Source organism: Grammomys surdaster, unplaced genomic scaffold (assembly GCF_004785775.1).
Source record: "Grammomys surdaster isolate TR1022 unplaced genomic scaffold, NIH_TR_1.0 66, whole genome shotgun sequence".
NCBI lineage: Eukaryota > Metazoa > Chordata > Mammalia > Rodentia > Muridae > Grammomys > Grammomys surdaster.
In genome coordinates this window covers 16,823,962-16,849,148 of record NW_021604568.1, presented here as the reverse complement: position 1 = coordinate 16,849,148, position 25,187 = coordinate 16,823,962, and the positions used below count along the sequence as shown (strand labels likewise).

At 45.7% G+C, this 25,187-nt stretch overlaps 1 protein-coding gene across 1 annotated transcript in view; it reads right to left on the bottom strand.

The window, feature by feature from the left end:
* The window catches only part of Trub1 (TruB pseudouridine synthase family member 1), a 37,371-nt gene that overhangs the window by 6,654 nt on the left and 5,530 nt on the right, over positions 1-25,187 (bottom strand). The window contains exons 3-4 of the mRNA XM_028776266.1: positions 19,675-19,730; positions 10,314-10,395 (exon numbers count right to left, since the gene is read on the bottom strand). Of these exons, the coding sequence (XP_028632099.1) occupies positions 10,314-10,395; positions 19,675-19,730 (138 nt within the window). The remainder of the gene's footprint in view (positions 1-10,313; positions 10,396-19,674; positions 19,731-25,187) is intronic.

The following is a 25,187-nucleotide window of genomic DNA, read 5'->3' as shown; positions in this document are numbered from 1 at the left end:
AGTGTGCCCTACACCTCTCCTGGGCAGCACGGTAGAGGTGGCCCTGGTAGGCAGCAGGTGCAGTGATCTGGCTCCAACACTCATCTGCCATGAGGTGGAGTGGGCAAGGGGGTGATCTCTCCCCTAACTGGCTCCTCACCATCTGCAGTACTCGGGAGAACTGGCCCCAACATCTGCGAGCAGGAAAGCTAGCCTTGCTTCTCATTGGCTGCAGCACTCGGGAGTGTGGGCCCTGAGCCAGTGGAGCTGGCTCTGGAGATCTGGGTGTGGGTAAGCTGGTCCCAGGGGCACGAGAGCAGGAGAGCTGACACTGCCTCCTGCCACTCAGACATCGGGTAGCCAGGCCAGAGCAGCACTGGAAAGCTCCCCCTAGGTGCAGATAAGGGAGAGCTGGAGGCTTCATCAGCTACCATCAAGACCCAGATCCAGGGCTCTGAGTTGGCACACCCCAAAATCTACATCATCCGTGAACTGCTAAAGAACACAGAAGGGCCAGTCCTGTTGATCAAACTGCAAGATCTCTATGACACAGGGCAACAGCAACCAGGAAGAGGCCCGGTGAGGATCCAGTAATGATAGCATCACAGAAATCAGAGACTTCAAACCAGACCAATGCTCAATGCAGTGAGCATTTGCAAGTGAAGATGTGTGGACGTACTGTAGGGCACGAGTGAAGATGTGTGGACGTACTGTGGGGCACACTAGAGCTTCTGCAACAAGATGCTTTCTATGATTTGGACTTTTTATTTTTGTTTTATTTGCTTATTTGTGAGTTTTTTATTGGGGGGTGGGTGTTGCAAGGTCAGAGGGTAGATACGAGGGGATAGGATGTATGATACGAAACTCACAAAGAATCAATAATAAGTTAAAAACAACAATATCAAAAAATAAAAATGAACAAAATAAAATAAAAATCCAAACAGTTCCGAAAGGTGAAACTTGAGTTTGCCATGTGCCAAGTTCTCTGCATAGCCACACAAATGAGGTGTCATTTGGACCTGCCTTCTGTCCTGTCATGAACCCCAGACTCTCTAGGGCTCCTTATTTGGGCCTTGATCCCACCATCTAGTTCATGTACGGTGTAATTAGACATGTAAAAAAAATTAAAATTAATTTAAAAAGAAGGAATGAATGAAAACAGTGTAAACTGCAATGCATCCATAGGCCAAATGCTGCCTTTATAGAAAAGGATGAAATACATATTGAGATGAAAATCAAAGAAAATGTTGTTTTTTTATAGACACTTAATTCCCTTGGTTCAATTCCCACCCTACCCCAGTTATTCCTCAGTCTAAAAGAATGCATCACATATGTATTGGGCGATTCTGACGGTGACTCGAGAAAGCCCAAGAGAGATATGAAATTAGCTACAGACATGGTCCTAGGGCGATCGATACAGGGTGATCACAGGGCACGCAGATAATGCCCACACGGCTCCACGTCCAGTATCTGTTACAGCAGAGAGGATGGCGGGCGCAGCTGTACCGTCAGTTTCACTTGATAGAATTTAAAACTGGTCTGTGCTATGGAATAAATTTCATACACACACATTGACTCTGTCTCCAAGCAGAGCTATTGATCTGTCTCCCGACCCTTCTCTGCTCTCAGGACTTCCCTCTGCTTTTAAATGATCATTCTCAGTCGGCTTAAAAACAAACAAGTACGGAAACGGAATACACACAGCGAGGACTTTGGCTTGGTAAGCATTTTTAAAGGTGGACTTTCGAAGATTTGGAGACTCATATATAAAGCTCTCCACGCGTCAGGCACATCTTCAGGTCTGTTTGGTGCATTCGCCACAGTGGTGAAATCGCTCTCTGCTTGCAGACGGTCACAAACACAGCACAGGAGCTTAGGGTCTGGGTTTTCAAACTTGCAGATGAGCCTTTACATCCGCTTCAAGAACAAACCATGCCTTGGAAATATTCTATAACTCGTTTAGACAGTCAATGCTCTTATTATTTTTCAGAAAATTTAAACTTTTTTAGGTAAAGTATATTTGATATTATTTAAAAATATTAATAAAAAAATTACTGTGCTCTGAATTGGTCCAACACCATGGTAAAACTTTAAAGGGCATCAGGGATTCTGTGTACACCCAGGAAGGCAGTCTTAGCCTCACTGTGACCTTATAAGCCTAACACAAACAAGACTGAGACAGTGAGGAGCTGCAGCAGCCTCCAGCACCACAGAGCCTGCCCGGCAGCAGCGCCGCCTTGCTCACTGAGCAGAGATGTGGCTCAGAGTCTAGGTGAGGACTTACCCGTTAAGAAGTCTCACTCTACTGTGACATTAAGAAGTGATTGCAGGTGGCACCTCAGTTAGGCTAATCCGAGCTTGCCAAATCTAGGTGCCTAGCTGAACTTGCTAACGAAATGCAATGGTTGGTGAAACCACTACAGTGCATTAACTCAGCCAGGGTTCGAAACAAGACCAGCTTTCCATTCCTGCCAGGCCCCGCTCCTCCCTGACATTCCTTTTCTGTGAACGTGTTTGCCTCTGTCCTGCTTCAGTGGCTCTCTCTCACTGATGCATGTGTGTGCACACACAGACACCACATACACACAGACTCTACACAGAGATGTATATGCTACATGCAGATACCACACACACAGGCAGACAACACACACAGAGACACGCAGACACTCACACATGCACACGCACACAGAGACACAGAAAGACACACTCAGAGGCACATACACACACAGATAACACACATACTACACAGCTACCATACACACATAGACCCACTAAGACACACACAGAGACATACACACTACATGCAGACACCACACACAGACACACAAACACCATACACAGAGAGAGACACACAAAGACACACACAGAGGCAGATACACAGACACACACATACACAAAGGCACACATACAGACAGATAGACAGACAGACACGGATACTGTGACATGCGCCTTCTCATCATACTTTCTAGCTCAGGCATCTGTGATATGTGCTGATTGTTCTGCTGCTTTCCACAGCATGCTAAGCTATTAGCTAACCAACGAAATCTTGGGCTTTGAAGACAAAGACAGTTTTTCCTTTGAGATAACATACACTATAAAGATGGAACTCAGGACGGTCTTGCTGAAATTTAATTTGCTCAGGGTAATAGAATCTCCAGGTTGAAGGACATTTAGAAGTCACCTAGGCCAATCATTTATCCAATGTTAGGACGAGCAGACAAAGAGCTCACAGAACAGGTTACTTTATGATAAAACCCAGCATCATGTGCTGTCATGAAGTGTGCTGGCTGTCTCTAAAGCCCAGCATCAGTCCAATCAGGCGGCTGTCTCATAATTTAACAATGCCTCCACCATAAGATCTTAAAAATGCAGAATTCAATTCTCCACATCCAGGATACCCAGTGATGAACCCAGAGAAGAGCGGCGCAGCTCAAGTGCAAAGGGGCCTGGGTATCTCACACTTTGTTCAGTAAATAATGAGCCATCGGTGTGAAAGCATTCATTTGAACTGCATTTTTAAAAGTCTTTCTCTAGGCTTGGGCTGTAGCTCCATGGTAAAGCAGTTGCCTGACAAGAAAATATACGTCCTGAGTTCAATCCCCAGCACTAAACATATGCACTCGCACACATGCATACACTGCACACACATACACAGACATATACATACCACTCCCACACCCACACTTACACACATACACACACTTCATTCATCCCCATGAAATTAACATACAGGTGAACAAGCCATATAGTCACTGTTTGCTTACAATGCATCCATCCTTCTGTGCACACAGCACGGTGGTTGAGACCTGAACAGCAGAGCTGAAAGCAGAACGAACAAGTTAAGCACGATGTTCTACCATGCTACGCCATTCCTGGACAGACCTGTAGCAGCTGCTAGGCCAGCAAAGCATCAGCCGACACCGCTCCCAGCCACCCAGCATAGCAGGACTGTAATCTTGGAGAGAAGGAGAAAAAGGCAAAGACCTTAGAATGTGCTTCTTCTGCCTGGAATTTCAGAGGGCAACTCCCAGGTAAAGACCAGGATTTCTCTGAGCAGGTCAGCGGGTGGGGAGTCAGCGAGAGCCAGGATTCAAGGCAAATACATAGAGAGACGTGGTGGGATTTCTGAGATCTGGCTGAGTTCTAAGCTATACATACATATAGTGACTCCGTGTAACATTCAAAACATAACCACTGTCAAAAGTTCTTACAAAGATCTGCACACAGAAAGAACTGATGAACACCTTAGAAACTCAACACAGACTAAAAAAGCTATGGAGCCACTAGCATAGGTCTGAAAAGCAGTCTAGACTCGTCCCAAGAATCTAAGTAAAAATCAATTTGTACAGATGTGTTGAACAAGGCTGGATGATGAAAGATTAATATATAAAATCAACTCCATTTCTATATAGCAACAATGAATAATCGGAAGTTAATATCTGACCGTATTCCCAAGAGCACCAAAATGTGAAATTCCCTATACCTAAGACATGAGTAAGCTCACTGAAAACTAGGAAGTATGGCCGCCCAATGACCTACACAGAGAGCTAATCTTGTTGCATGGGTTGGGAGACTCTACAAACTGATAGACAGAATCAGCTAAATCTCAGGAAGCATGCACATGCACATTCTGTCTGCATGTGTGAGGGGAAGAGGGAGGTACGGGGAGGGGGTGGTAAAAAGAGGGAGGGAAGGAACGAGAGAGACAGAGACAGAGAGAGACACACAGAGAGAAAGAGAGACAGCGATGCACACAGAGTGGGAGAGTGAAACACAGAGCGATGGAAAGATGGGGGGAACTACTCAAAACTCATACAGAAATGCAAAGCAAAAAAAAAAAATAATGAAAAATAAGTCTGAGAACTAACAATCTATGGCTCAACATTCCAGACATCAGATAGAGCACCAGGTTAAAAAAAAAAAACAAAAACAGGCAAACAGATAAAAAGGACGACAGCAAACACTCTAGAACAAAAGCAAGCATAGGAGACAGCTGGCTTCTGACAGATGCTCAGAGGTTTGGAAAGAAGTATTTCAAAAACTGGCACTGAAATACCCAGTTGCTTACACACACACACACACACACACCCCTCTGAGAGCCACACTTGAGGTTATATACGGAAATTAACTCCCAGTGGAGCAAGCTGACAAAGGGCCATAGGGGAGGGGCGGGGCAGACTGGCCCAGCTTGCTCTTGGCTGATGGGGAAAAGTTACTTCATCTTTTCTTACAGTTTTATAAAGTTCGATGTTACATCAAAATAAAAGAATCATGAGAGAATATTATGAACAACTTCACACCGATTAGGTTTGGAATTTGAGATCCGCTAGACAGGACTGTGGGGAGAAACACGAAGCACTGAACAGCACAGCAGACAGCGATTTTAAAACAAAGTTCGTAATCTGAAACTTTCCTTATAAAAGCACATCTGCTGTCACTAGAAGGCAGTAGCAAAAAGTAGAAAAAGAGGTAATTTCAACTGGATACGAGTTCTTCCAGAAAACAGAAAAGCTGTTAAAAGCCAAGAAAAACAGGGTCAAGGGCACAGCTCAGAGGCAAGGCCACCGTGAAGCTCTGGGTTTATACTCCAGCACCACAAAGACAATGCCAGGCTTAAAAACAGTAACATCAATGGTTAAGAGCACTGGCTGCTCTTCTAGAGGTCCTGAGTTCAATTCCCAGCAACCACATGGTGGCTCACAACCATCTGTAATGGGATCTGATGCCCTCTTCTGGTGTGTCTGAAGACAGTGACAGTGTACTCATATACATAAAATAAATCTTAAAAAAAAAAAAATTCTCACAGCAACCATAATTCTTGGGCCCAGTCAGAACTCTGAGAGAGTAAAGTTGGGGGCCAGAGGAGAAAAAACAAATACAAACCCACACTCATAAATCCGGGTGCAAACCCCCAGAATCTTCACCTGTGAAGTACAATATGTAGTACACGCTGACCATGCTGAATCACCTCCAGAAATGTGCAGTTAGTTTAACATTTGAATATGGAGAAAACAAAACAATTCAAAGAAAAAGCTTGTTAACGCTGTCACAGACACGGCATGGCTATCCCACTCATGAACCCAGGGCAGCCACGGTCACCTGCACATCCCTCCGCAAACTCACTTCCTGTTCATGATTTAAAGGTACATATCGAATTTCAGCAAAAGAAAAAAAGTAAGTTCTTTCAATAAAATAGTTATTTTTAAAGGGGTGGGGAGAGGTCTGTGATCAACAAGGTGGGCAGATCTATTTGTCCTCTAAGATAGCAGATCCTCTGGTGCTGAGACAGGGAAGGACCAGCTTGCTGAGCTGGCAATGCAGACTTCAGACAAACCCACACCTGCTGAGGTGCTTGATTTGTGACATGCAGAATCCTGGAGAAAGAGCGAGGCCTACTGCATATCCTCAAAGGAAACTGATGGACTGGGCATGTAATGTTAGAGGCAAAGCAGCAAAGATTTCTAGAACACAGAAAAAAATTTTCTTGTTTAAAAAATGTGTGTGTGTGTGAGCGTGTGTGCCTGTGCATGTGCGTACATGCAGGTGGATGTGAGCTCTTTACTCAAACACATCAGGGAGACAACTAACCAGAGAAGGAAGCGGGTGACACACCCACGCTGGTAGGTACAGATGGCTAAGGCACTGTCCTGCCCCACCCCTGCCAAAAGCCACCACAGAGTCAGCTGACTGTTGCCCATTTGCTGGAATGCATGAAGTTAATCACACTGTTGACATGACATGCTGTGAAGGGTATGGGCCACATGGAACTTGCACAGTGTGGCGGAAACACTTTGGAAAACCATTTAACCATTTTCAGTGCAGTTAAACACTCGAGCACCCTGGAACCTAGCAGCTGAGTCTAAACACAAGAGAAACGAGCACAAAGTGTAGTTTTGTTCTGTGAAATTCCAAGCTGAGAACAACCCACGTGTCTATTAAGAGAAGAGTCTGAGGTGCAATGCTCAGTGATGTACAGCGCCTGCCACCATGCATGAGGTCCCGCATCCAACACCCAGCAAAACCAGACGAACATGTGCAAGCAGGAGAGATGCTCGGCGGTTAAGAGCATCTGGCTGCTGTTGCAGAGGACCTGGGTTTGCTTCTCAGAACTCACGAGGCGGCTCACAACTGCCTCTAACTCCATCCCAAGGGATCAAAGGCCCATACGTGGAGTGTAGGCATGTGCACGCGCACACATGCCCACACAGGAACTCACATACACACATCAAACAAGTATGTGAGTCTTCTTTTAAAAGAGAATGTGTTGTGTATGTTACATGTGTCTGTGAAGTGGTATATACATGTCAAGCATAGCAATAAAAAAAAAAACTTCAAGATATGGTGACATGTAACACCGTAGATAAATCTCACATGTACACATGGGAGAATCCAAACACAGAAGGACACACAGACTGTGTAAGGCTTCTCACCACAGTGCGGAAGTTAGAGTCTACCTTGGGAAAAGGAGGGGCCGTGGCTCCTGTGGGGCAGGGATGAACTATGAACTTATCTGTTGCCCACTCTATAACAGCTAACAACAAAGCTCTTAAATACAAGTAAGTACAAGGACTCCAGCATACAGAGACTGCTAGAACGTCGCCATACATCTCAAAACGAATCACTTTTGTCTCAGTACTATATTACATGTACTGAGTCACTGACAGGACGCCTGTCACTGTGCAGTTGGTGGTTCGTAGCTGCTACTTCCTGGAGCCTAGTGTCCTAGCGTCTGCATTTGCTTATCAGTTACTGACTGCAAATTATTCCTTCTTTATAGTCTATGGGCTGCACTCTGTTGATTTTAGACATATGTGTCTGCAGACAGGTCCGGGCTTCTGATTTTATCTCAGGATAATACTATAAAGGCGTATGAAGCACTTGCCTCAGAGGACTAGAAACAATTCCCCCTTAAGGCAGAAGCTAGACTTTAAACCCCCTTTTCTTGTCCTTGGCGGCTTCACCACTGTGGCTTCAGATAGCAAATATTTGATGATTTACTGAAGGAAATGGAAAAATCCTGCCAATCTGCTAAGAACGTCTGGAGCTGTCATTCTCCAACCTCAAATACTGCTCGGTAAACGGTGTGACGGATGTGTCTCTCTGGGCGTCCGACGAGAGCTACTCCCCGACTTTAGGAGTCATCACATTGACACAATGGGCTTTCTTTCACTTTTAAAAAATGTGTGTGTGTGTGTATGTGTGTGTGTATGTGTACATATGAGTGTCTGTGTGTGTGTGTGTGTACATGTGAGTGTCTCTGTGTATGTATGTGTGTGTGTGCGTGTGTGTGTGTGAGAGCATGTGCATGTGTAAGTGTGTGTTTGAGAATGCATGCATGTGCCTGAGTGTGTGGGTGCCCACCCATGCCCAGGTAGCAGGGGCAAACATGTAGGGGTCAGAAGACAACCTCGAGTCCTTGCCTGCCATCATGCTTGCTGCTCCATCTGTCAAATTAGCAGGCCCGTAATTTCTGGAGATTCTCCTGTCTCCGTTTCCATCTCCCCATAAGAACTCTGGATTTTGAGATTAGAGTTCAGGTGCTGACCTACATGGGTCCTGGGGATTGGAACTCAGGGGTTCACACTTGAGCAGCAAATCACTTCACCCACCAAGTCTCTCTCTAACCCTGAGCATAAACAAAGGTACAAATCAACAAATGCTGTGCAGAATTTCTTATGACTCCAACGAGCTTAAGGCTGGGAAGAAAGTATCCCTCTGGGTAGCAGCATTCCCTAGCCAGCTTTATAACCTCAAGCCTGGGTCACAGCTGACCACCTCCTTACTGTCCCCTCAATTCATCAATAATTAGGGAGTGCCTTGTACTTACCAGGCTCAATTCTAACTACAAATGTCTCTGGCTCGGCTACAAGGCTGGCTCTAGTTCAAACACTATCAGTTCTGCCTCAACTACTAGGCCAGCCTACTGATCACGGTGTGTCTGTGAGGCGCCCAGTCACCTTTTAGTACGGCAGGAAGCTAAAGCATTCCTATTTTGGAGCCAGCAGATAAAGAGGTAGGAAATGCTCACAGCCCCGGTTAGGGCAGGGTGGACGGATGTTAAATCCTCCTCAGGCTGTGCCTCCTCCTCAGGCTGCCCTCCTCCAAAGCCCCCTTTCCCATTATGCCTGCCAAATGAGGATGAGGACATGGGAGGCTTACGTGTCTATGTGTCACTGACTGTCACCAACGCACCCCTGGCAAACTCCGAAAGTCTCTGTCACTTCTTGTCATGTGCCTCGCGTCTTTCCCCTCAAACCCCACTGGATGGAAGTTATAGCTGGACTTGAGCTGGATGAGGGTCTGCTAGCATTTGTTAATTCTAATACTAATGTCAAGGATAATTCAACGTCTGAAGTGTGGAAATAAATGAGAGGTTTTAATTTTCATTATATTGCTTGACTAACCGAATGAGATACCAAAGTGCCACTGGGGTGTCAGCCAGAGAAGCCCGGTCTCTCTACTGGCGTAATGTGGAATAGGTCGTAAGGGCAATCAACACACAAGCACAGGGAAGCAGACACCACACTGTCTGCAGCCAAACCGAGAAGAGCTGATGTCAGACATGGGGGAAAACCAGAATGCCGACGAATAATTCGCAATCGGTGACACAGCCACGCAGGTGAACTCTCTGGCAACAAGGCAAGTGCCGCATTATAAATAGCTCCGGTGCTGTGTGGGTTGCTAGGAGACCGGTTCGTTTATCTACCCTTTCTGAGAGTAGTAAAAAGAATAGCAGACAAATTAAGGTGGGCCCTGGGGAGTTCCCTCCACTTCGGAGAATTAGTTCTCCCCTGTAGGATCTTTTCATTCCAAAACACAGGCACGTGATGACTGACTCAGGCACATTTACTTCAACAGCTGGAAAGTCACTTAAAAAAAAAAAAATAGAGGCACAACACAGGTCAAATCCAACGTGACAGTAACTGTGTCTTGTCATTCACTCATGGGGAAAACCAGCCTAAATCCCAGCTATAGATACAAGTAATTCTGCACATTGCAAACACTCTGCGGGGGAAAGAACTTACAAGGTCTCTGTTAAACTCACAGCAAACACGATGCAGTGTGATGAGCATGTCCGGTTTGCTAAGAGCTGGAGAATGTACAGAGACCTGATAGCATCAAGTCACAGGTTTGCTTTAACTCCGCTGGGACTTTTCTTTTGGGGACGGGGCCTCACTTGTGTGGCCAGGCTAGGCTGGAACTTGCAATCCTCCTACCTCAGTCTCCCAAGTGCTGGGATTACCAACGGATGCCACCGCATGCTACTTGAGTTCTGCATTTTGCTATCACAGGAACTTTAACTGCGGAGGAGCATAGTGTCAGAGGCTTCTTACCATACGGCTTCTCGTCTGTTACCTTCCCAGTAGAATCCAGCGTATCCGTAGCTTTCCCCAGTTCTCCGATGGCGATATACCTCTAGGAAAGGAAATGACAAAGGTGGCCCTGAGTGACACAGGACTCTCAGGCATCTCTCCTGATGGAGAGAATTTTATGAACACTGTCAACCTGGAACAAAGTGAAGGCAGGAACACTGCACTGAGACCATTGTGTTGTTTCTGTTATGTGTGAAACATCTGTGAGCACAGAAACATCAAAAACACCCCACAGCAGCCGACCAGAGAAAGAAAAGTAAACCCCTTAAGCTGGTTTTACGGCTTATATGTATACTTTTATTGCAAATTCCCAAAACCATTTTATCCTGGGCGCTCTGGTTTTTAAGGAAACTGCAAACACAGTTGGTTCTCTGCATCGAGTTCCACATACACACATTCAATCAACCACAGATCCGAAATATTCTAAAAATAAAAAGGATCTGTGCTAATGATGTACAGACTTGTCGTTATCCCCTAAATAACCCAGTTTAAAAACTGCTTATGCAGCGTTTCCTTTGTAGGAGGTGCCCTGTGCTACAAGTCTCGGGACAGTTAGCATACGAGGGGAAGGGCAGAGCTGGGTACATCACATCATGTTTTCACAGGGTGTGAGGAGCCATGGACGCTACCCACAGCGGCCCTGGAACCAAGACTCTGCAGAGAGCGGGAACATTATGCGCCCACCTGGAAAGAATGCCATGACAGACTACAACCGGACATCCTAAGAACCAATCCCAACCCAGCATCCCAAGAACCAATCTCAATCCGGCATCCCAAGAACCAGTGACATGCAATGAAAGTGACTTCAAGTAGAATGATCTGCCACTTCTCCATGAAACACTAAAGCTCTCTTAGTGACCTCATGGCTCACATAGGGAAGAGTTATTGGAAACCTATGGGGAACACGAGGCTGGATCTCCAGGTATAGCAGAAGCACCCTTACCCAGCCGTGTGTCTTCACAGTAAGAGGACGGATACTAAAGGTCTCTGAAAGGAGACTGGCATTAGAATGGACCATGCTCCATAGAGGAGGTCAGCCTCTGTAGGACTAAGCCGCCTTGGCTGAGGCTGAGGACTGGCGACGCCTTCATTTAAGCCACACCTGCAGGATTCGATCTTTCCACTCTTACTGGACTAATCCTGAGTTTGTTGAGCCTTTGACGGGAAGTGCTATTGTTTCTTGGAGAAAAGGATCTGTACCTGTGTGGCTCTTACAGTGACGCTCCTGGAAGGTGTGCTGCACCCTTTAATCCCAGCGCCTGGGACGCTGTGTCAGTCAGAAGGCTGTGAGTTGGGCCATCCAGGGCTACATACAGAGTTCCAGGTAGGCTACACTAATGAGACCCTGTCTGCGGACAGAGCCTCAAAGTATTTTATAGACATGCAAACTTATTAATGATAAACTTGTGGTAGTAAAAGAACTAAAAAGAGAAAAAGAAAATTAAAATTGTGATGACCACCAATACGCAGAGGCGTGACAGCAAACGGCCTCTGATGAAGCCACCTTCCGATCCCATTGGATTTCATAGCTCGAATGAAATGCAGGAGGAAATTTCCTGGTATTTTTGAGTCACAGTTTTTTGAAAGTTTCATTAGGACTGCAAAAGTTAGTTCCTCTTAACTCCACACTCAGTCCCGTCACCCGGGTCACGAGGCTTTCCCCTTCAGCTAAGAGCAGGCAAGCTTGAGTCAGCATCCCTGGGGAGGGCGCAGAAGGATAAGAGGCAGGAGCAGAGACTCAGATGCAGACTCGTGGGAGGCAGTTACAGCTCTCTCACAGACGGTAAAGCGCTTAAGCACAATGTAGCTGCACCAGAACTGGCTAATCTTAAAGTAAGAAAAATGCTGTGTGCCTCGTGAGAAGCAGCGGAGAATCTAAAACAACAGTTTCTGTCCCCGGTAAGCAACGGATAACAGTCACTACAGCACAAAAACACAGAACGATTCCCAGTTAGCGGTGTCAGAGTGACTCGTGTAACTACAGTGAGTTCTCACAGGTGACACAGAGGCAGGCTAGGGAGATGGCTCAGCGCTTGCTACACCAGGAGAACCCAGAACACGCATAAAAAGCCAGGCATAGAGGTGTGTGTTTGTAAAATCAGTGCTTGGAAGACAGAGAGACAAGTGGATCCCCAGGGTTCACTGGCCAGCCAGGCTAACCTAGTCAGCAAGCTCTCCTAATAAGAGACCTTGTCTCAAAAACCAAGGCCACTGGCTCTTGAGGAAAGGCACCCGAGGTTGGCCTCTGGCTTCTGTATGCATGCAGACCAGCACAAACTGGAAGTAGGAGTGGGGGTGAGGGGTAATCCACTGTCTATATTTATAAGGAAATCATGATAAAGTGTTAGATACAGTGTCTTTGAATGCATCTGCTGTAGGCTGTTATACAACATGTCTGAACTCGGCACCTTATGCTTGCCATGTGTCCGGCATCCATTTTGGTCTCCGGATTCTGGATGTCCTTGGAACAAGCCAAGAGAACGAGCCCCATTTTCTTCTCTTCACTAAACATCAAAGCCTTTCATTTTTCAAAGTTGCCCCATTCATCTCCCCTGCCCCGGAGGATGGACAAAGCAGGCGGTCTGTGAGACATACGCAAGTGGAGGGCTGCCTCAAATCCAGATGCCGCTGTACTTCCTAAGAACTGTGGAAGGACAAGATACTGTCCTCAGTGTGTGTGAAATTCCCAAACACAAACTAAACAGGTCACAGGGACTCTACACCTCTAGGAAGTTACCGTGAAGGGAAGACATTAGAGACTATACCGAGGGAAAGGGGCACTCTCGGTGGTTCACCTTCCTGGGCTTTCGCACCGTGCTGCTCGGCACACGACTGCCTGCTCACACCCGCTGTTTCCCGTGTTTCACGACCTGATTCGAACTTTCCCAAATTATAAACAGTTAGCAGGATTTCACACCGTTGTTCTGCTGTTTCCCTACCAGACAGAAACGGTATCAGCTAGACACAAAGTTGGTAGACTTACACACAGGCTTGAAGAGTGTGCAATTCTTCACACTTCTGTCATAACATTAGATATTTAGGCTATCCATGCCAACTCTCAAAGAACTCCTGGGTCTTCCTTCTGTCCTGCAACATGTGAGTTCTTTTTAGAGGACATGATACCTACACCAACAGTTCTCAAACATTTTGGTTTCAGAACCCCTGCATGTACTTAAGACGCACTTAAAAGCCTTAGTGTGGGGGTTTGAGATGCTTAGCACAGGGAGTGACACTACTTGGAGGTGTGGCCTTGTTGGAGTAGGTGTGACCTTATTGGTCACTGTGGTGTGAGCTATAAGATCCTCGCCCTAGCTGCCTGGAAGCCAATTTTCTCCTAGCAGCCTTCAGATAAAGATGAGGAACTCTCAGCTCCTCCTGCACCATGCCTGCCTGGATGCTGCCATGTTCCCACCTTGATGATAACGGACTGAACCTCTGAACCTGTAAGCCAGCCCTAATTAAACGTTGTCCTTATAAAAGTTGCCTTGGTCATGGTGTCTGTTCACAGCAGTAAACCCCTAACTGAGACACCTTAATTTTTAAAATTAAGAATTATTTATTAGGCCGGGCGGTGGTGGCGCACGCCTTTAATCCCAGCACTTGGGAGGCAGAGGCAGGCGGATTTCTGAGTTCGAGGCCAGCCTGGTCTACAGAGTGAGTTCCAGGACAGCCAGGGCTACACCACAGAGAAATCCTATCTCGAAAAACCAAAAAGAAAAAAAAAAAAAAAAAAAAAGAATTATTTATTTGTATTTTATGTGCACGAGTGTTTTGTATGCACGTATGTATGTGCACCACATGAGTGCTGGTGCCAGCAGAAGTCAGGGAAGGGCTCAGATCCCCGGACCTGGAGTTACAGATGGGTGGGAGCCACAGTGTGGGTGCTGGGAACAGAACCCAGGTCCTCTACAGGAAGAACAAATGTTCTCGATCACTGAGCCATTGATTGCTCCAGTCCTGTTGATAAAATCTCAAATATATATGTAGTGTATGTTTTGATATTGCCTGCATTTATTCACTACCTTAGCCATCACAGTGCACATCAGGTAGAAATTCTGGTTTGTGTGGTTTTGTGTTCTGAGATTGCAAAGGGGGAAAAAAAGGCAAATTTATTAACATGGTTGTGATTTCCATGGAGACTCTGAGGAGTCCATGACTAATCCTTGCAGACTGTCTAAAAGATGGCTGCTTTCTCTTTATCTTACACTGGCATCTAATGAGAATAAATCTTATGTTCTGCCCAGTTATCGATAAGCCACTTGGAAAAGCCACTCAGACAAAGCAAGCCTCTGGCTCACCACCAAAAAGATATATATAGGAAAGAAGAAACAGGACATGGGGCACACACAGCTGAGTGTCCTCCTGTGGAGTATGAAGTGCTTCTTCTCACTTGCCTATGCTGCACACAGAACTGGGCTCTGGAGTTATTTGTTCTCCAGGATGGCACCTGGGACCTGTGAATTCGGCTATGTTCATGGGTTATGACTGCATACTTTTATACAATGAAACCCTGTAGAAAATTCCACTGAAGTGTGTGCTCCTTAGGACTTGGGATTTCTGGCTCAGAAAACCTTGCCCTCTTTCATCTCAAGCTTGACTTGGAAGTTCACAATTCAAGACTGCACGAGGGGGGAGGGGTGGCGGCAATTACATATTTGAAAATTAAGAAGATACAGAAAAGGAACGAACTGCATTGGCCCCTGAAGAAGACCAATGGATTGGCGAAGAACTGGCTAAATTTAACTGGCATGCCATGACTGTTGAACCCAAAAACACCAGCATTCTTGGAGAAACCTCTGCCCTCTAACCACAGCCAGGGTGGGCAGCTGTAGCCAGTGAGACTTGTTGTGAGACGTGCCAGCTTTGCCTGAGAAACCACACTGTGCTCTGTCTCCTTGTAGATATGGGTTAGCCTCTTATCTGTGAAATACTAATTAGATTCAAATTTTCACCATAGGTCAACGCTTCCATTTGCTCATCTGGTCTCTAAGACATGATGAAGTGGCCAACTTTAATCATCATTTAGAAAGCTTGTAAAGGCAGTTCTCCAGAACCTCATCAAAGACTGAGACTTCAAAGTCCATGTGCTACCCAGCTTTTGCTGAATTAACTGGTTCAAAGAGTTAATTTAGGGAGAGTGGGGAGGCGCTGGATCCCCTTCACACCACGCGTTACACACCAGACATCAGCTCACTCTCACAGAATAAATTCGTCTACATTATATTTTATGCAGTCTCATTTCTACATGGATTCCAAGCCTTTTTTTGTTTTTGTTTTTCTTTCTGAAACAGGGTCTCGATGTGTAGCTCTAGCTGATACTTCTATGTGGACCAGACTGGTCTTGATACCTATTGCCTCTGCTTCCTGAATAGGATGCTGGAGTTAAAAGCGTGTGCCAGCATGCCTGGCTTGTAAACTATCTAAGACTCACACCTATCCCCACCCCAAACCCTTTACTATGTGAAATGTCTGTCTAAAGAAATTGTCTTCGAGGCCAGCCTGGTCTACAGAGTGAGTTCCAGGACAGCCAGGGCTCCACAGAGAAACACCTGTCTCGAAAAACCAAAAAAAAAAAAAAAAAAAAAAAAAGAAAAGAAACTGTCTCCCCCTCCTTCCTCCTCTCCTACTTCTCGTTCCCCCTTCCCATTCTTGCTTTTTGCTTTTTTTTTAAGAAAAGCTTTTTCTGGCTAGGCAGTGGTGGCGCACGCCTTTAATCCCAGCACTTGGGAGGCAGAGGCAGGCAGAATTCTGATTTCGAGGCTAGCCTGGTCTACAGAGTGAGTTCCAGGACAGCCAGGGCTACACAGAGAAACCCTGTCTCGAAAAACAAAAAACAAAAAACAAAAAAACAAAAAAACAAAAAAAAAAGCTTTTTATTTCTGATGACTGCTGTTTTCTCTACAATGTGAAAGATTACAGAAATTTTTAAAAAGAAGAAAAATTAACTGTACTCAAGATTCCCACCAGAATTTGTTTGGATGAAACTGACTTCGGATGTATACAGAACGTGCAGCTGAGCAATCAAGCAGACCTGGAATGCAAGAGAGGGAGGACGTGGCGACTGTAAAACACTCAGGAGCAGTGACGACTACTTACACGCACTAGAGAACCTTAAGGAGAATCAAAATTCATTTTGCACACGTTATACACACAGCTTCAACAGGACAGTGAGAAATGCAAGACTGGAAGAAGAGGATCATAGCACAGCCCAGCAGGGACCCAAGCAAGCGTGCAGGGCTGATGAAAAAGACTAAAGACGAAAAGAGAGGGAAGGAGCTGGGTATCCCAGCAGGCTCTTTCTTCACAGACATTAGCAATAGTAGATGGCCTGAAGATTTTATTTTAAGAGTTCCATGGTAGCAACAACCTTTAATCCCAGCATTCAGGAAGCAGTGAGTTCCAGGCCAGCCTGGTCTATATAGTGAGTTCCAGGCCAGCCTGGTCTATATAGTGAGTTCCAGGACAACCTGCTCTATATAGTGAGTTCCAGGCCAGCTGGGGCTAGGTAGTGAGGCTCTGCCTCTAATAAGCAAACAAAGTAATAAAATGAAATCTAGCGCTCTGCCTGTTGGTCTAGAGTGACTGTATGAAAGGGTGCCAGGCAGAGAGGACTTCTAATGATGTTTCCTGACTGCAAAATGACATGCAGCCAGTTGGAACAGCAATGCCTCCTAGCTCACAAGGGGAGCATACACAGTAATACACGTCTAACATAAATTGAGCGCCTACTGCCCTAGAGGGAAAGTATATGACTACACCCTACACAACCCTACACACAAGCACAATGTTTCAAGCAGTGTGTGATATGGGTAAGAATCCATCTGAACATTTAAGAAGTAGATAAAGAGTGAACATCACCTCAATCATGAAGTCTGGGTCAAGTTAGGGGGCTACAGTCACTGAAATCTTTTAAAATGAACTAGAAATAAAATATCAAACGTATACCAGGGACTATGTGTCACAGTCACGTGGTGGTACATGTCTCTAAGCCCCACACTTGACGGGTACTGACAGGACAATCAAGAGTTCAAGGCCAGTCTTGGTCACATGAGACCCTGCCTCAAACAAAGGTACTCCATATGTAGGATTGGAGTTATTTACTGAAACACACACACACACACATCCTCACAATAAGGTGAATTTACTATGGTCTACATGAGTCTCTATTGTTAACTTGATGAGATTTGGAAGCACAATGGAAACAAATCTTTGAAGCCACTGGTAAGGAATTGTGGAAACGGGGTTACATAAGGTAGAAAGATCTGCCCTAAAGTAGGCTGGACCATCCCATGGGCTGAAGTCCCAGAAGATTCACCTAATGTAGGCTGGACCATTTTACAAGCTGAGGTCCCAGAAGATTCACCCTAAAGCAGGCTGGATGGTTCCACGGGCTGAGGTCCCAGACCAGTGCATAAGCATCCGACGTCACCCCCTGCTTCCTCACGTACAGTATGGCCGGGGCCTCTGCTCCGACCACCATGCCTTCCCCACCATAATGGACTGAACCCAGGAGCCGTGAGCAAAAAGAAACCCTTAAGTTACTTTTGTTGTGTATTTTATCACAGCAACAAACAAAGTAAGAGATACAGTCTATCAGAACAGTATCTATTAATAGTTATTTTCTAACAAAATATACATACGCTTCAACACAAGTCAGATGACTTCATCCACTTAACAAATAATCGACATAAAATGGAAAGTGTGAGGAAAGCCACACCCCAGTGCCTGACTGACAGTCCGTGAAAGATAGAGCCAGGCTTCTGGGACGAGACCCACCTGGGGATGTTCTATCTCTGTGACAGTCATCTGAGGATCCCTGATTTCTCTGCGAGTAACACCCAGCTTTTCCAGGTGAACACCAAAACGGTTTATACCAAATAAAACCTGAACCAGATGTGTCTATATCTTCAGTCATTTTTCTGAAAATATGCCTGGAATTTACAAGTGAACTCTTTCAGTCCCATGGAGCACTGTGCGTGCTTATGATTTTGTGGAGAATATATGAATAGCAAATATTTCAGCGACCTCAACCAATCTTAGCTTGAGGGGGGGAACTTTGAACAAATTATTAATGTAAGTATGTCTCTTTGTCACGGACATGAAAGTGATTTGCTGATTGTAAAACTTTTAGAAAGTACCAAGTAGTGTAAAAAATAAAATAAATATAATCCTAATCCCCCTACTGAACAGCCATCATTTACATTTTGTAGTTAAGAAACAAGGCCACTGGCAAAAAATTTGTGTCAAAAACAGACTGTAAACTCTGCATAGCAATGTTTAAGAACAATGTATTAATCTACCTGAAAGCGATGACGTACATTTTAAACACTTTTTTTTTTTTTTTGCCTGTATGTGTGGGTTTATGTATATGGCAGGGGTGGGATGGGGGTGTTAGCCTATGGAGGTAGACAACTTTCACATTCTGACTTTCTCTACAGTATTCCTTCCACTATGCTGAACACCCCAAGTGGCTCGAGGTTTCCAACCTCTTCCTCCTCCTCCTCCTCCTCGTCTTCCTCATCCTTATCCTCTTCCTCCCCTCCCAAGTGCCTAAAAAGTACACTTGGATTTAGTCAGGGTTACTTCCATAGACAAACATCATTTATCATCTTAAAGGGTTCGTTCCTGCTGTCTTCTTTGGTGTGTGTGTGTGTGTGTGTGTGTGTGTGTGTGTGTGTGTGAAGGTGTATGTGGGGATGTGTGTGGAGGTATCTGCATGTGTGGAGACAGAGATTGACATTGGATTATCTTCCATGAATGTCTCTTCATTATCTGTTTTTTGTTGGGTCTGTCACAGAGTCTGGAGCTCAGCTTCCTAATGACACTGGGTGACCAGCAAGCCCCTGGATCCACTCGTCTGCACCCTTCAATGAGGTCATGGTCAAGGTCCATACCACCTGAGATCTGAATTATCTTCCCAGCCACCCTCGGTGTTTCCACTTTATAACTACTGAAAATAGCCCCCATCTGTTTGAGTACTTGGCCATCAGTTGGTGGAACTATTTGGGAGCCATTAGGCATTGTGGCCTTGTTGGAAGAGGTCTGCCACTGGAGGTGGGCCTTGAGGTTTCGGAAGCCTACTGCCATTCCCAGTGTGCTCCGTGCCTCCTGTGTGTGGTTTGAGATGTGAGCTCTCAGCTGCTGCCCCAACCCCCTGTCACCGGGTCTTTGCTCCACCATCACAGAATCTGACCTGGGATGGTTCATCCAGTCACACTCCTCAGTAAGTTGCCTTGGTCATGGTGGTTTGTCACAGCAATAGAAAAGCAAGATGGTCACTGAGAAAAACATGGAAGAAAGAAATGCATTCTCCTAGTCTTACCTTGGACCCCGACAACATGCTGGTCAGCATTTTTGTTCCTCTTCCAATCCCAACCACTATGAAAGAAAAAAAAAATTTTTTTTTTTACAATGTATTCTGAAAATGAGGTTTGTCAAACGTCTGCATATCTTTTTCCTAATTTACTGGCCTATGCAGTGCAAGGTTGCAGAGAATATACACTTAACAGAATTCGGGGCCGCTATTAATCCAGTTAGATAATGTCAGACAACTAGAAATTCTGAATACGAAAAGGAAGAAAAGAAAGAATACCTTCCCGTTCCCAAATATTAAACACAGCAAACGCCTCAGCGCAACCAATTAGAGAATGAAGATTCAGATCAGTCTCAGAGGAGGCACTGGGATTTTATATGAGTACCATAAAAAAATACATGGTACAATTAGCCATGTTCAAGAGGGCTGACGAAGCCCTGACAGACTTCATCACTAACAAAGCAAAAGCCATCATCGCAGCTAACGAACCATTAAAGATGATTAGTAGCACGCAGTACACAATCAAGAAGGAGAAACACGGGTAATCAGCCCAACAGAGAGAAGGCTACAGCTGGAATGAGGGCCAACAGAACCGCTTTAACCCAGACCAGCCAACCACAGCACAGTCGCTGCTGTCTTCCTCTGTTTCAGCGCTACTTATCCTGACATACCACGGCTCCCAGGGACGGTAGAGTGGATTTAGTCATTTCTTTATATAAAAGCCTGGCCATTGCGAAGCTACACCCCAGTCTTCCTTTTCCAGCTCAGACCATTTCGTAACTGTTTCTGAAGCCCTCAGAGTGTGCTCGATACAAAGTTCCCAGCTCCTTAATACTCAAAGCTTAACCTCGGAAATCTAGCTGAAGCCTCAGCTCATTCATAAAGTCTATCCTGAATTCCCATGACACTCACTGGGATGGATCCTCCATCTCTGAGTAGAACCGTAATCGTTCAAGAACTAAGATCAAAGGTCGTTTGCCTTCAGTAGCTCTGAGGAGCTCGATATTCTTCAAATGGCAGCGCTTGCTAATGCTGCTGATGAGGCAGAAACTTTGTATAACAGCAACAAAGATTTGATGTAACCTGATCACAGGTAGATGCATCAATAGCTTTTCAGCAGCTACTATATGTAGTCCTGAGAGGACACCACAGAGCTGGAGAACTAGTTCCTGACTTTGAAGCTTAAGTATTCTCGCCCCGCCCCCCGCGCCGGCGCGCAAATGACAGACAGGAAGAAATCAAAGTGCTCAAAACCGTTGCCCCAGTTAGTGGGTGAATACTACTAAATGTCATGTGACAGTGTATAGAAGTGTCAACGTGAACAGAGGGAGGAGCTGCAGGGACAAGTCTCGAGAGGAACACCCACAAGTGGGAGGCCAAAGAAGGCTTCATCCGTCAGCGTTGCAAATGGAGTAAGTTGGTGAGGACACACATGAAGAAGAAAAATATGCCCTCAAAGAGCAAACTGCACACAGTCTCGGGACCAGAGTGGGGGGCAGTGCATTTGTCAACCTTACAAGCGGGCTGACACGGGATTTTAACTCAGTCGCATGCTGCACCCGGATGGTGGCTTCCAGCCTAGCTAGGTGGTCCAGAATGATGAACTGTCATGGAGACACTTGAGAGTCACCCAGAAAAACCCTCTCATTGTGTATTCGAGAAGAAACAAGGCCAGGGGTGGGGTGGTTAGTGGAAGTAGAATTTAGGAGAATGCTCGTCCAACAGTGGGATCTAGAAAGAGTATCTACGTCTGGGATCCTGCCACGAAGCGGCTTTTTTTTATGAAGGGCTAGAGGCGGAGTCAAGGGCTGGAGTTTGCAGTTTTACTCTCCCCACCCCACTCCCAAGCTCTGCACTCCTGTGAACATTGATCTGCAAGATCCTATTCTGTACTTTACTGTGTAGCGCAGAACTGAGTAACACTTGGCCTAGCCATCCAAGATACAGCCTAACAGGGAGACAAATGTTAACAAAGTTAAGAGGACAGCCCTTACATGCAGAAGCAGAAGAGAGCACGTCAGTCAAACCTGGAAAGGTCAGCACAGGAGACGAGAGAAACTGCAGTCACTGGAAAGCGGATGCCTGGCCTGGGGAACATGGAGCACACGGTGGATAAAATAAGGGGTTTCCTCACAGCTACTACTTTATTTTCCAATATTCTATAACTTTAAAAAAAAATTAAAAAAAAAAAGCCTATGTGAGGTCCCAGCACACTAGTTTCTAGGTATAAGGGGTCTTCTACACACGGTGCCCACAGACAAGGGTACGATGCTGCCAGTCCACAGCCTCCACGCTTGGGAGCTCTCGCCCGTGTTTATTTAAGTCTCTAACCCCTTGAGCTGGCAGTGCCATTACAGCTGGAGGAATCCCCTTAGTAATGCAAAGTGACTAAAAGGCCCGCTGGGAAGGATGCTCCTAAGGAAGTCAGGCATTGGAACAGAGCTTTGGTAATGACCTCCAAGGCCTCAGCTGGAGAACCAACCACACAACTGTATTTTTACTGTTACGCAGATAAGGGGGAAAAAAAGCGTTTACAACACGTTTCAAAGTTTTTAAAAACTAACATGAAAACTATTTCTGAGCCGGGCGGTGGTGGTGCACGCCTTAAATCCCAGCACTTGGGAGGCAGAGGCAGGCGGATTTCTGAGTTTGAGAGTTCGAGGCTAGCCTGGTCTACAGAGTGAGTTCCAGGACAGCCAGGGCTACACAGAGAAACCCTGTCTCAAAAAACCAACCAAACAAACAAACAAACAAAAAAAGAAAACTATTTCTGTTAAGTGTAAACCAGAGCAGGAAACCACAAAGCAGAGCTCAGTTTTGGAACAGGCCTGGAGAGAGGTGGAGACGCAGCTCAGTGCCTGGGCTGTGATCCCTGACTGCTCTTCCAGGGGCTTGGGGTTCAGTTCCCAGCACGCTCATGGCAGATTATAACCAACCATAACTCTAATCTCCAGGGCATCCAACGCCCTCCTCTGGCATCACTCAGAGACACAAAATAAAAGTAAAAAAAATAAGCGTGAAGAGAACTAAGAAATACAGCAAACATAATTAAGAACAGTCATTTGGTAGAAGTAGCTACCATAAATAATTATTTATCAGCTTTGTTTGTAGTACTTCTGAAACTTTTCACTGTGCTTTATAACCTGTGAAGTTAAAAATATCTAGTTAAGGTGGTAAGTAGAAACTTAGTTTCCATCTTAAGGGGCTGATGGTAAGAATGCGGGTTGGTCTCCTATGGCTGCTGCAACAAACTTTCCTTGTGGTTTAAAGAGACCCCACCGCCCGGCATAGTTCTCAGGTCGGAAATCTAAAGCAGGCTACCATGCTACAACAATGATTAATATCAATTTTAAAAGAACTGTAGGGACTGGTGTGGCTGCGTTCCTTCTGCAGTCCTAGGGGAGAAGCTCAGCTAAACGCATCCCCAAGCGCATGCCTTGCCTTTTCCAGCTCTCAGGGGCTGCCCACGTTCTTGGTCCCTTTCTCCTTCAAAGCCAGCGATCACATCCCTGCAGCCTACACGGCCACATGTCCTGGCTTTCCTGTCTCTTCCACTTCCAAGGCTGCTCACTAGGCTTACATGGAAACTCCAGGTAACCTTATTAAATCATCTGCTCAGCAACATTAACCCTGGCTGCCCCTCATGACACAGCCTAGCACGCTCAGGGGTATGGAGACGAAGATGGCGCAACTCCAGGGAACCACTCTTGCCTCCAGATATATTAGTTCATTTTACAGGCTTCCCTGTAATATATTTTTTTATATAAAATAGAATGAAAATTCTTATTTTATTCTTCAATTGTCAGCTTAGATCAGAGGTTCTCAAACTATATGTCACAGCCCTTTTGGGGTCAAATGACCCTTTCACAGGGTCGAATATCAGATACCCTGCATATCAGACATGTACAGTAAGATCCACAAGAGTAGCAAATTACAGTTATGAAGAAGCAACGGAATAATCTTAAGGTTGGGGTCAGCACACCGTGAGGAAGTTTATTAAAGGGTCACAGCGTCAGGAAGGCTGAGGACCCTGCCTCAGACCTTGAACCTGACCCATTATTAGAGCCCACGGTCTGTAAAATGGGCAGAGATAGCAGTAATAGTGCCATGAAACACTGCCCCGTGTGACACGCGCAGGAGCAGAGCCGGGATGGGAAAGAGTGGAAGAGGGAGAAAGAACACAGAAGTCACTAAGGAACAGGAATGAAGGGGCAGCTGGAAAGCACAGAGCCACAGCATGGTGACTGTGTGAAAAGAAACACCAGCCACCGTACTGGCCTCCATCAGATTCTCCCTGGTAGGGGAAGGGGAAGCAGAGGACACAGAGGACAACGGTACAAACCACAGGGCAATACAACTCAGAATCAGTGCCAGGAGAACACAACCTGGCGTCAGTCCCAGGACAGCACACCACTCAGTCCCAGGACCACACACCAATCAGTCCCAGGACAGTACAACAGTCAGTCCCAGGACAGCACACCAGTCAGTCCCAGGACAGCATAACAGTCAGTCCCAGGACAGCACACCACTAAGTCCCAGGACAGCACACCACTCAGTCCCAGGACAACACACCAATCAATCCCAGGACAGCACACCAGTCAGTCCCAGGACAGCATAACCCTTAGAACCTCTACCATAAATTTTTTTTTTAATTTCTCCTCTTAATCAACACTACCAAGTTTTTCTCCAAAAGCAATTAAGTCAGTAAATCTTTGTGAAGAACAAATGGCTTCTCCTCAAGACCTATCAGGTTATGTTCTAAAGAAAATCATTCTGAGATTAGCTTAGATATAGCAGCACCTCCAAAGCTGTATGCTATACCTTGTCAGTAGCCCTACAACTATCCCATGTCCAAAGACTCATAAGTAGCTAGGATTTATGATCACAGTATATTTGTGCCTTAGTGAGATTTCCTGACATGGTAAGAACGCTCCACTGGATCACCAGGGACAAAATATCAGAGAGCCGCCTTCCTCAGCCTCTCTACCTCCTGCTCAGGGGAGACACTGGCTTTGCTCTTTCAGCAACTATGATGAAATACAATGGATACAATGTTTCTCTCTGGGAAATATATCAAAAACATAGTTCCCAGGTTTTATTTGGGGTTGGGAAATGTTCCCAGGTACCCTCTGCCTGTATGGTAGCTCAGAATTCCAGATTCCTACAAGGAGACAGCAATCCCCATAGTGAAGGCACAGAAAACCAGGAAAGAGTGGAATAGTTCCTATAATCCAAGTTCACAGATGCTAGCCACACCCAAGCCTTTCACAACACAACAGTTTCATTCCTGATGTGTTAACTGTTCTGCTCAGAATCAAACCTTTGCTCAAAGCTCCCTACATACATAGGAGAGGCAATAGTGTCGTGTGCTCTGTGCTCAGTGGTGCTGTGTGGTGTTGTGATGTTGTATGCTGTGGTACTGCGTGTTCTGTGGTGCTGTGTGTTCTGTGGTGCTGTGTGTTCTGTAGTGGTGTATGCTCTGTGGTGCTGTGTGCTCTGTAGTGCTGTGTGCTCTGTGGTGC